Below are 12,905 nucleotides of genomic sequence, written 5' to 3'. Positions count from 1 at the left end.
CTGCGGTGACGCTCCGGCCGCGCCGCGCGGCGGCTCCGGCAGCCCCAGGGCAGCCGCCTCGCGCCCGCGCGAGGGGCGACGTTTGCCCCGGCTCCCCGGCGGGGCGGCCCCGCGGGCTGAGCCCACGGCAGGGCCGGCGCTGCCAGCCCAGCCCGCCTGCCGCCCCGACCAGGCTCCCAGGCCTCATCCATCCTCCCTCCTCCTCCTCTTCAGAACAGCAGGTTGCACGGGCAGATTTTTGGAGGTCACTGGATTTAATCTTCGACAAATTAAATACTCAGATATCAACAGAGTAATAGTTGGGAATCTAAAAGCTGGTAATAATTTTTTTAGACTACTACACATGAAAACACCGACACAGGCTTCAGGGAACAAGTGGAAACCAATTTTGGGCTTCTATATCAAGCAACACTTTAAGATTACCAGGATAATATACCCTAAGATAGCTTACTGCTTGTTTTGGGCTCCAGTAATCAAAAGAACCTAAAAAACAGAGAGTCATCTGGATTCTGCAAGTCCCTTCGTGACAGTTTTCCTTAAGGCACAAAGAATTTTTATTTTGAAGTATTTGCTTGCCTACGGTAAAAGCCCTTTCCTCTCCCCAGAGAGCAAAGCCCAGAGCACAGGGCGGGCAGGAGGGCCGCGTGGTCCCAGCCGGCTCCTGGCCTGCGGAGCTCCTCGCCTGCTTGCCCACGTAGACAGAACCATCCCTCTCACCGGCCTGGCAGACCCTGCCAAGCTTCAGGGCAGGAAACGCTCTCCAAGCCAGGCACGGAGAAGCTTTTTAGGACATACAGCCTAAATGAGCCTCTTTTAAATGGGACTCCAGGCTAAATCCTTTTAACGCTGAGACCCGACACAAAACACCTCGTGGATCATAACCTTTGGACCATGAGGTTTAGGGGTCTATGTATGGGCTAGAAAGCATGGACAGTGTGAGGAGGTTTGTACGATGTGTAACTGCATCCAACAGCAAAGATCCAATCTTTGGAATTTATGGCAAGTCCTAACAGGACGAAACTTCATGTTATATCAAGAGGTGCATCCTGCCACTACTTCTTTAAGACTGCTTATGCTTTGGAAAGAAAGTATTTAAAATGCATCCTTGGCAAAAAAATTAAATGGACAAACACATATAGTTTATTTTTCATTTACAAATCTGAATATAGATGAAATGCTCACCTAAAAATTGATTCACTAGCAAGCCATTTATATGCTAGTGGTAAACGCAATGATTTTCAAAGAAATGTTCATGTACTAAGTCTTCTTAAGTTTTGAAACAAGTGATGGCATGACAAGGCTTTCTCCAAGTAAAATATATTAGACAGCATGTAATATATGTGATCATTTTTAAAATAAACAGTATTATGCTCCTTACTTGTAGTGACATATAAGATTACCCTCTGGTTAAGGTTCTTCCCTGTTCCTTGCTTTTAAATCAATATTTAAATAGCGACATCACTCATTGCAATGTCATTTCTACAAACTATGAACACAAACCTCAAACTGAACATTTGTTTTTCCAACTATTACTGATGCTTTTTACTAGATGAGCAAAATTAAACAGATGTTAGCCATTAGTCTCTCTTAATTTGCGTTCCATTACGGACAGAGGCATTAACAAAAATAAGACTGTTTTCTAGAATAATGTTATTGCACGGGACAAACACCCACTCGCCTGCACTTGCTCTCACCCCGCGCCACCTCCTGCAGCCTGACACAGGCCCCTGCACCGGGCCCGGGCGCTTCTGCCCAGGGGACACTGTTATCATTGGGCCACGCTCTGTTGCTCTGTGTTTTGGAAGAAACGGGGTTACCAAACCCCATGAGCACGTGGAAATGTTCTAGAAAACCTTTTTACAAAAGGCGAATCAACTAAGAGAGAACATATACCAGAGGAAAGAGGAAGCAAATGGAAAAAACAGCTAGAGCAGGAGGAATCAGACGCACAGGAGAAGGAAAAACAAAATACAGGCTTGTCAACATCTGGTCTGTTTGTGTCAGCAAGTCTTTCCTAAAATATTACAGAAGTTTAAGAGTTGCAGAAAATACTGATTTTTGTAGAGCAGAAACATGATAAAAAGCAAAAAGTGGAAGATTTGCTGTGTTTTTCTTATTCCACAGCAGACTTACTGCAAGCAATATAGGAGCAGTAGGAGAACTCCACAGAGCAAATTCAAATTTTTGTAGACAGAAAATAAAGCTCCACATTCCAAACATCACCTCAGAGTTCAGATTTGAGGATTTCAGGCAGGCAAAGAAGAAAAAAGATTACTAAGATTTCACTGAAAGCATCACAGAAGAGTCTTTTCTTTCTGTGTACTTGATTGATCTTCTAACTTCACATGGTATTTCTTGAACACGGCAGTTTGGTCTAGGCAGTAAGAGCAGAATCCCTCTCTCGGAAAATATAGGATTTGGTTATGATTGGTAGAATGTGGTCTGCACAGAATCATTCGAGACAATTTTTCCTCTTAAAAAAAGTGACATAAAAACTGCCTGGAATAGGCAGTTATACAAATATTCAAAGTAACAAATGTTCCATCAAAAAATAAAGCACATTGCAAGAATCCAAAGCTGGTGGCAGGTGCATGGATCACACTTCAGGGCTCTGCTTCTTCCTACTGACATTTTATCCTGCCTCCCTCCCATCACCCTGCTGCATCTCCACCCTTGGGCTTGATTACCCATCACTTACCCTTAACTTCAGACCACAAAGTCAGTCCCGAGGTCTCAAACTCCCTTTGCAGTAGTAGCACATTTTTCCCAGCAAGAGATGCATTGCCTGTGTTAACGCAGCTATGTCCACACTCACCATAAAAGAGAGCCCTAAAGACACCATCCCCAGGCTGCACCTTTTGTTTAAGAATCTGCCATAGAACGATGAGGAGAAATACAGGTTTGGGGGGAGCTGCGGCCGCCCCGAATCGGTCCCCGCTGCTGCAGGAAGCCGTTGCCACTGCAACGTCTGGGCACGGAGCGGCCGCGCTCGCTCCTCGGCAGCGCATTCCCGTGCCCAGGCGCCTGCCCCAGGCAAAGTCACCATTCAGTACGTTCTGTGGGCCTGGCCTGGGGAGAGCCGCAGGAGGGCAGCCACTGCACCCCTCTTTTCCACTGGCAGCAGAGCACGGATGCTGCACGGCCCAACTCGGAGGCTGCGCGAGCGTGGCCGGGCTCCCTGCGGCCCTGCACGGGCACAGGTGGCCACGGGGCCGCGCAGAGCTGGTGGCCAGGGCTCTGCCCCACGGCGCGGCGGCGATGGGCACGCGCGGCACCCGGCTCCAGCATCGGCATCCTGGCACCCGTGGCCTTTGGATCACGGGACGAGGTTCAGAGCTGACTCGCGGCTTCCTACACGTGCGCTCCAGTACAACACAGTATTGCACAGACCCAACACTGACGTTTTGTTGAATCAGGAAATTCTGCTCCCTCAGTAACATGGGTGGAAGTGCAGCGTCTACATGCGGAGCGTTGAAAATAAACACCAGCTCCTCGCTGCCCTGTCGCGGGTGACCATCCCGACGAGGCACCGGGAGCCAAGGCCCCGAGGGAAGCGGCGGAAGGTCCAGCCGGCCGAGGCAGCGCCCTGTGACGGCCGCCCTGCCCGCCAGGACCGCGCACGAAGCGGCCGCGCGGGGCGGCCCGCGAGGGGCAGCCCGGCCCCGGGCACAGCCGGCGGGATGGTGCTTCTGGAGCGCTACCACAGCACGCGCCGAACTGCTCGAGCTGCCACACGTCACCGGCTTGGCGCCACGGCCAGCAGTGACTGGACGCAGACCTACACGATGCCTTCCCAACAGAAAGATTGTGGTGGCTGAGAGATTCGGTTTTCAGCTGAGCCTCTTCCAGTAGTCCGAGAGGGATGAGGGTAGCGACGACCTAGAATGTGCCCTTAGCCATGGGAAAGGAGTATTTTACCTGGAATTAGCTCTTCCTCCTTCACATGCCATGTGCAGGGCAGGCCACGCACCTCCTGCTGCCGGTGCAAGTCCAGGGGTGCTCAGGGAAAGAGGCAGTCGCATTCCGGGCGCTTCATGAGTCCCAGACACGGACAGGGACTTCATGCACGACCCTGGGCCCTTCTGCTGCCCTCACGTTGCCGACACCAGCACGTGCACTGAGCGACCAGACCCCTCGTTTCACCTGCTCTAGTTCTAAGGTACGTTCAAAAACCGACTACTAAAAGACACATTGAATACTGTACTTTTTCCAATCTGCACACCATGTGATACAATGCTCCACAAGACTACTGAGACAAAACTAACCTTTGCAGTGATCATATCAGATTTTTTTTTCTTTTTTTTGGAAAAACAAAGTTTACTTGCAACACACCTGCATTTGTGTGTGTTCAGTACCTCAGTATCTTCCAAAGTAAAAGACAAAAGATAGAAAAATCGGAAAGGCTAAAAAGAATTGCAGATTGCAGGATGTGAAATGACCCAGCTACAATTATCAGCTGATCTCACTTACCCCGCATTCAGCAGCAGCAGACCATTAAAGCCCTTAATGTGCCTATGCCTACACTGCTCACTAGGCCGGTAAAACAGTTTAGTGCTGCTCTAGCAGATGAGGGATCAAAATCCAAGGAAAGCGGCCAGCAGCTCCCAGGAAACACACGGATAAGCAGCAGCAGAGCCCGCAGGGAAGGAGCCGCCCGAGGCCTGCGCTGGCCTCTCTCGGGAAGCTGTTGCAACCCTGGGGCTGTTTTAACTGGGTGCTGAAGTAAGACAGGCCGCTGAGCCAGCCGCTACCTAGAGCTGTGCTCCTGTGCAGCACATAGGCAGGCAACCTAAGCATAAAAATGTTACTGAAGTATTTCAGTACCTTTCAAGGATACCTAACAAGGATCCTAGATTGGATCTTTTTCAAAATTTCTCCACAGAACTAACAATAAACTTTGAAAAGAAAAAATCAAATTCTACACTTTCATATTAATAAAGCAGAACACTGAGTTTTCATGCAGGAAGTGAGTTAGCAGTTTCATCTGAGACAAGAGTCCTAGAATAAGAGATCTTCCCAGACTTGATTTTACTGAATACAGAGATGATTGTAAACAGCAAAAATAGTAAACGTCAAAGTTAGAGAATAAAACTAGCAAGAGTTTAAATAAAAAGCCTCTTCCTGTCACTCACCATATTTTTTCCCCACCCATGCACTGCTCGCTAAGCAATTAAGAGACAGGGAGAGAGAGAACAGCCTTTGCCCAAAGCGCACACGATCTGCCATGGGGTGATCGCTGCCCGTGCAGGGACACACTCCCCTCTTGCCCCGTCACCAGGAGCTCAGCAAGTTGGCACGTCCTCCTTCAGACACCTCGTCGGGTCACACACCCGCAGGTGACGCCCCGCTCCGTGTCACACTGCTCTGTGTCCCAGCTGCTGAAGAGCTCTCCTCAGAGCACGCTAGCATTCTCAGCAATTATGAGTTTGAAAAACGCAACCATAAATCTTTTGCTATACAGAAGACACATTCTCTAATGTTGCTGTATTTCAAAAAAAATATATGATTTTCACTTAGTTCCATGTAGAAAGAAAGCTATGAAAAAATGTTGAGAAATAAAGAATTTTGTACTTGTACAATGAACAAGAGAGCTTCTAATATCTGGTTCACTGTAAGTCTTGAACAAGAAAAGGCTCCGCTCAAGTGTTAAACAAGAGCGAACACTCCAGGGAAAACATTTAACCACAGGTCTCCCGGGTTTCCGTTCACGGGAGAGCACAGCAGCCTCCCTCAACCCACCACCCCCTTTGCAAAGGGAACGGCCACGAAGAGGCTGCAGCTGCAGGGGACAAAACCACCCACACGCGTCGCCTTGAGCCGGCTTTTTCCAGCAAGACCTTCCTCTCTCTAAGCCCAATCACCAAAGAGGAAAGCTAAAATGTGGAACAGGAAATTTAATTCTGAGTGATCCAGTCACACATTTGATCCTGCCAAGTCAGCAGCAACTCATTTTAAATTCAATAGCGTGAGACTTGCATGTGTAAAGTAACAAATCTAAACCTTCATCTTGAGAAGCACTTGGCAACTAGCTGCCTTTAACATTTCAAAAGGAATTTCTGCTACGATGCTGCCTTTCCAAATTGTAATAGCATGCTATTACAGTGTGCAAATACTCGGCTTACTTTAAATGTGAATGAGAAACTTTCTGCAGAGCTAAACTTCTACCCAAGTACTCCCCAGGATTCAGTTTTCAGAAATAGTCACATATTTTAGTATTTTAGTTTTACATAAAACTAGTTTCAGCATTTCTAAGACGCCTCTATCCATAAAAGCATGAAAACTTCATAGTACTTTAGAAGTGAAGCAGGTAGATTAGAAAAAACTAATCCATGTAGTCACTGGAAAAAAAAATTAAAAGAAACACGAAGGAAAAAAAGAAAAGGACAAACTCTGTTTCGGCTTCTCTGCAGCTGAACAGTGTGAGGATTGCATCAACTCCAAATGGAAGCCCTCTAACAGAGAGGCAACGTGTGCGTGCGTGCCCCAGCTTACACTAATACTAATTAGGGATGCAATTTCATGCTGAAACAAAATGAAGCTTTGTCAGAAGAGCACAAGGTTGTAGAAACCTCAGTTCTGCCACAGATTGTGCTTTGTTCTGCAGCTCCTATTCCGTAGCATCAGAAAGGAGCAGGGGATTTTTCTGGACACCGTGTCCCAGGGAGGACCCTGCGGCGCGAGGGAAGAGCGAGGCCAACGGGGCGGCCGCTCGAGCGCCCGGCCGCCCGCAGCAGCTCCCGCGGCCGCCGCGCAGCCCCGCCGCGCGCACCGGCACGGGCATCGCCGCAGACCCGCGGCCGCCGCGCAGCCCCGCCGCGCGCACCGGCACGGCCATCGCCGCAGCCCCGCGGCCGCCGCACAGCCCCGCCGCGCGCACCGGCACGGGCATCGCCGCAGCCCCGCGGCCGCCGCGCAGCCCCGCCGCGCGCACCGGCACGGCCATCGCCGCAGCCCCGCGGCCGCCGCGCAGCCCCGCCGCGCGCACCGGCACGGGCATCGCCGCAGCTCCCGCGGCCGCCGCGCAGCCCCGCCGCGCGCACCGGCACGGGCATCGCCGCAGCCCCGCGGCCGCCGCACAGCCCCGCCGCGCGCACCGGCACGGCCATCGCCGCAGCCCCGCGGCCGCCGCACAGCCCCGCCGCGCGCACCGGCACGGGCATCGCCGCAGCCCCGCGGCCGCCGCGCAGCCCCGCCGCGCGCACCGGCACGGCCATCGCCGCAGCCCCGCGGCCGCCGCGCAGCCCCGCCGCGCGCACCGGCACGGCCATCGCCGCAGCCCCGCGGCCGCCGCGCAGCCCCGCCGCGCGCATCGGCACGGCCATCGCCGCAGCCCCGCGGCCGCCGCGCAGCCCCGCCGCGCGCACCGGCACGGCCATCGCCGCAGCTCCCGGGGCCGCCGCGCAGCCCCGCCGCGCGCACCGGCACGGCCATCGCCGCAGCCCCGCGCCCAGGGACATCCTCCCCTCTCGGAAGGGCCGTGGTGGTTCAAGGGCTCCGTGTTCAGTGAGGACTTGGCACAGAGCAGCAGGCCCCCATACAGATTTTTCTGCGCGCTGGCTCCGCTGCAGTAAGTGTGTCTAAAGCACTGAAGTTCTAGCTAAGGTGGGGCAGCTCTATTGCACAAACAGACCCACTGCAGATAAAAGAGATTCCTGAGTAAGAGGAAGTTAGGCCACAGCAAACAGCATTTTAGTCTCTGCTCAAGCATAATAAAGTAAATAACCACACTGGAAAATATTCTGTTCTGGGCTTTTTGCCATACAGGAAGGGCGTTGAATGTGTCAGTGTCCACAATCAATATCAGCAGGAAAAAAGATCTCAAAAGGTACAGTTTGGTCCTCAACACCTTGCTTTACCATCTGCAAGGCAGAAGCATGAATTTCCCTCTCCCTCCCACTCATTCTAAAGCGTCCATACATACTACACCTGAGCTATAGTTTTGAAGTCTGTTTCACCAAGTGTTTTTGCCTCTTTGATCGGAATGGAGTTACTTTAGAGTCCAAATACTTAGTAGTCTTTGAACGAACAAGAAAAATATTTCTTGTTTAGAAAAGAGGATATTAACAAATGCTTTTCTTATTACATGTACCATGCATAGGTCCAATACAGATACTGTGGTCATAAATGTGTTTTCGGTTTAAGCATTCACTATTGCATCAAAACTGCCCCAAACTCACTTTGGGATGGCATTTGCAGCGGTAAGATTCCTGGCAGATGATTGCTATGAGTTACACTGCTGTAATTCATTGCAATGCTGCTCATCATCTGAGTATGATTACAAGCATGTTCTCTGCCTGTTAACTGCAAAATAAAACAGACTAACTTAAAATCATCACAAGTGTATTTTAAGCAAACAAGTCCTTTTTGACCTATGCAATAGGTTAAGATTGCACAAGGCTGATTGCTGTCCCAGGCTCAAGATTACAAGCAATTGACTGCGACTATTTGTATCTCGGTAGCCTCCAGCATTAACATCCTTCATACTGAAGGATCTGCTTTAATATCCCTGAGCACAATTAAGGTTGCTATTGCCATCTTAAGGATCCCTATTCAGATGTTGCAATCTATATATTAAAAAAGACAGCAGATCATTATTTATAGATATGATGGTGGGAAGCTAACTTTTATCTCTTCCTTTTTTATATTAAAACAAACAAAGCAACAACAACAAACACCTTGGTTAGGAATTTTCTTTGTAAAACTGATATTTTCCCGTAAAATAACAGCCCAAATCAAGCTGAACTTGATTTCAGATTTTTTTCTTCTATTGAAACTATAACTAAGATATATGTTCATAAATATACATCCATAAATATGCTGTAGATTTAACATACAGTATTATTTTGATGGTATATTCTACAGCTAAAACGGAACTCAAAGTTTGAACAATTCTTTAACAAAACACAAGTAACATCTCATACCAAGTCTTTACCTGTGTATTTCTGTAGCACCATATGGAACACAGGGACTGGACAAAAACTATTTGTTCTCAGAGCTGCCCAAGTTTTACCCCAGCTTTTACACCCTGAACCTGCATTTCAAGTCTGATTTACAGCAACAGTTCAACGCACACGTTACAATGGATACAGATTATCATAACGATGCTTCTGTTTATTGCCACTAAATGTATCCTTTATGTTTGAATTCTGCCCTGTTTCTTGTCTAAGCCAGTACTCGAGCACCACGTTAATGGCAGGAAGCACATTTTGGAAGCAGTGCCATTGCCCCGTGGCGATGCGGGAAAGGCCCCGACGAGGGAGCGCCTCGCGTCTCGCGCGCGGCCCTACCTGCTCCTTCACAGAGGCCAGGATGGTGGTGGCGGTCGCCTCCGCGTCCGCGCCGGGGCCGGCGGCAGCTCCCTGCGCCGGCGGCAGCAGCCCGTCCTCCACCGCGGGGGTCTGCTCCGGGGCTGGCATTTTGCCTGCAACAAACGTTTTCAAACAGGTTATGTTTTGCACTGGTGAGGCTTCAAGATTCCAGATTATTTCTCCTATCTTTGTTGTGCATATTTTTCAAACTTAACCAAGATGGCAGAGAAATTCGTTATCATCAATATCAACGTATGTTGCTATTGTTGTGCTTGACTCTCCCATATTTAAATTAGGATCAGGTATGGAACTTGAAGGCTAGGCAAAGCAACCAGGCAGAATAACGTTTGAAAATTATCACAAAAATGCCGTCTTGCAGGGGACATTAAAGGCAGCAAAATCCACGATGTGTGGAGAACACTACACATTTGGATATTACACTTCTAATGATGCTGCCCTTCCTGATGCTTATCGTGCACACTTTCCAGCGGCAAGGCCGATGAACAGCACACCAGAACACTGCTTTGCTGCTGAGCACAAACCACAGAACAGGCTATTTTGGCAACAGAAGTTTCATACAAAGAAAGCTTCTTCTGCAGGTGCTGGGGAAGAGGACGCGGAGCAGCAAGGACGGGGCCGCGTCCCGGCTGCGCAGAGCGGGGCCGGCACGGCCGGCGTTGGGGCTCCCTGGCTCCAGGCTCCCGGGCACGGAGGCACCTCCAGCCCTCATGAAAAAGACAGATCAGCTCTCCAGAACGGAGAAGCTGCTGCTCACCCACGTTACAAGCACTGCTGTGACAGGCACACGTTCGATAGCTTCAAAGCACCAAGCACAGGGTATTCAATTGCCTTCTGGATGTACGCCATGCTTTAGCTTCCTCAGAAAGGAAGAATGCCCGATTTTGTGCTTTAGCAATAGTAACTATCTAGATGGTACTGGCCACAATCCTGGCGCACCCAGAGAAGGCTGGAAGCCCGGGCGGCAGCTCACGCTGCAGAGGGAGCGCAGAGACAGGCAGGACCCGGGCCCCGCGCGTCCTCCTCTGCCGCCAGCCTCGGCACGGAGCGACGCGACAGAGCAACGCGAGACGCCAGCCCGGGGCTGCCCGTGCCCGGGGCTGCCCGTGCCCGGGGCCGCGCGCGGCCAGCGCGGCTGGCGCTCGCACAGGGATCCGCTCCCCGACTGGCCCCCTCGGAGCAAGCCTTATTGCTTCCTTGCAACCAGCCGCTATAACGTAAAATCCAATATAAGGAACAGGCACAAGAAAACCTCAAGTCTTTTCCATAATTTTATCAGCCCACCATTCACTGTGTTGGGATTAAGAAGAGACAAAGAAGCTCTCAACCCACCCAGAGTGAACTTCTGTAGGCACCTACTCAAGAGAATTTACATCTGTATGAGCTGAAAGGCAGAGCAATTTCTCTGAACAGGAAACACCCCCAAAACTGAGTCTCTAATAACAATGCTCAGACAAAAACTCACTAAATTAATTATTAATGAAGATGTCAGTGTTAACTGTACATCTATGCGAGTGTTAAAAGGTGCAATCAGAGCTATAACATTCCAGAAAGGCAGTTGTTTCAACCGCGCAGTTTCAATTAACGCATTTCTTGGCAGAGTAACCGATTCCCTAATCTTGATGTCGAGATGAGACAACTGTTGGCTTTGATCCTACAAGCGCTTACGTTGGCGTTAACCCTGGCAAAAGGAGCATTCCCGCTTCCTGCGCGGCGGGCACGGCCCACGCGCCACGGACGCACCCCGAGCTCACCGCGGCGAGCCAGGCAAGGCACGACACGCACAACGGCCAGGCACCGAGGGGCAGAGCCCCACAGCAGCTCCGCAGTGCAGGTTCCCTCCTGGAAAACAAGCAGCCGGTTCCGACCGCGCTAGGAACCCTGGTCAGCAGGTACCTGCCCGCACCCCGTGCCACAGCCTCGCAGCTCCGCCTCGTCCGGACCCTGCTCTCCGTGTATCTGGATGTCTGCTCAAAGCCTCTCCTCCAGGATCTCCCGCGATGGTTACATGGCTGCCAAGCTGCAGACAGGACTGATGTGGCTCTGCCTCTGCAGACCTGCTGGAGATAAACCACTGCAGGAAGGACTACGAAGATGGGACCACAGAAGACAGGGCAGGGGGCTACGCACACTCACGAGCACAACACTGCCCTGCAAAAGGCAGGAACCAGGTTCAGGCCCCTTCTCCCAGCCCGGGCTCAATGGCAAAGTAACCCTCATGTCCAGAGAGGCCATCCTGGGGGCGTGGAGGTCCCCGCCACCAAGGCGGGAGAGCGAAGGGAAACCTCCTTCCTGCCCCAGGAGCCACACAGAGAGGAGCTCTGCGCCTGCCCGGGGCAGAGCCTGCACGGGGAGGACGGCAGGAGGAGCGCGCAGGGGAGGAAGGGCTCGGGCCGGGACAGCTCCCTCCTCCTCGCCCCGTCCGCGGGGCTGCAGGGCTCCTGCGTCCCGCACGTGTTGTGTGAGGAAGGGCTCAGGCCGGGACAGCTCCCTCCTCCTCGCCCCGTCCGCGGGGCTGCAGGGCTCCCGCGTCCCGCACGTGTTGTGTGTCTGCAGCGGCCGGCGTCCCGGCCAGCGCGGGGTGCGCACACGCCAGGGCAGCTGCTACCAGCGCTTCAAGGAGATTACTAAATGCCAATCTAGTTACTTGACTTTTTCTGGCACAGATTTACCGTTCAAAATTCCTCAGTTCAGATAGAAAACAGCTCCTAACTTCGCATAACTGTAGTTCACCATTCTACATCTACAACAGTTCCCATAATCTTGGAAAATGTCACCAACATGCACCCAGGGCCAGAAGCACCTTTGGACAACTGAGGGCTGATCTACAACTTGCCCATCCGTTAGTGGAGAATTTCAGAGACCCGGCCTATGATGAATGCATACCAAAACACTTACAGCAGCAGCTATTTGAGCTTTCTGTTAGTCGCTGCTTCTGTCGAAGTTATTCTGCCCTTTGAGACTGCTCGCCCTTTCACACGTACCATTACATGTGCTCTCTTCCAACCTCCTACTTAAGGTAGCCCAAGTTTCCGCTCACCTTAAATCAAAGATTTCTTTTTCCGCATTTAGCATCCAGCTGCGGTGCCGAGTAAGGGGAAGGACACACAAATATGTACCTTAACCTGCACAGTACCTACATATGTGGCCAAAGCCAAACGCACTGCTGCTGAACACAGGTCCTGGAAGCAGCACCATGGGGCGAGATAGCCCCAGGTAGGACAGCCTTAAATGAACCCACGCCTCATGAAAGCAGATTTCAGTCGACAAAAACATATCCAAAGTCTTTTGAAAAGTGCCTGCTATAAGCACCAAGAATTACATTTCCAATAACAAGCTCCAAAGTGGCCAGCACATACAGAGGCGGGGACAGAAGATCTGCTGCAGCCATTGGTGCAAACTGTGGCTGCCCAGGGGAGAGCGGCTGGAAGAGGAAGGGGCGAGCGGCGGCGGCGGCGGCCCTGCCCGCGCTGAGAACGGCCTGCGGCCCGGGAGCAGCCCCGCGGGAGCAGCGCGATGGGAGCAGCCCGCCGGGAGCAGCGTGGCTGGAGCAGCACGATGGGAGCAGCGCGACGGGAG

General features: G+C 51.6%; 1 protein-coding gene across 2 annotated transcripts in view; it reads right to left on the bottom strand.

Annotated features, from left to right (window-relative positions):
- Positions 1–9,422, bottom strand: part of PKP4 (plakophilin 4) — a 64,525-nt gene extending 55,103 nt beyond the window's left edge. The window contains exon 1 of one of the 2 annotated variants that reach the window (XM_088519806.1): positions 9,288–9,422. In XM_088519806.1, the coding sequence (XP_088375932.1) occupies positions 9,288–9,416 (129 nt within the window). In that variant the 5' untranslated portion in view covers positions 9,417–9,422. The remainder of the gene's footprint in view (positions 1–9,287) is intronic. The other variant, XM_088519807.1, reaches the window with a different exon arrangement.
- Between the last annotated feature and the right edge of the window lie 3,483 nt (positions 9,423–12,905).

This window comes from Tinamus guttatus, unplaced genomic scaffold (genome assembly GCF_059628265.1).
Source record: "Tinamus guttatus ecotype Peru unplaced genomic scaffold, ASM5962826v1 Tinamus_guttatus_pri_ptg000073l, whole genome shotgun sequence".
Classification (NCBI taxonomy): Eukaryota; Metazoa; Chordata; class Aves; order Tinamiformes; family Tinamidae; genus Tinamus; species Tinamus guttatus.
Note: the sequence above shows the minus strand (reverse complement) of the source record. Positions and strands in the feature narration are given on the sequence as shown.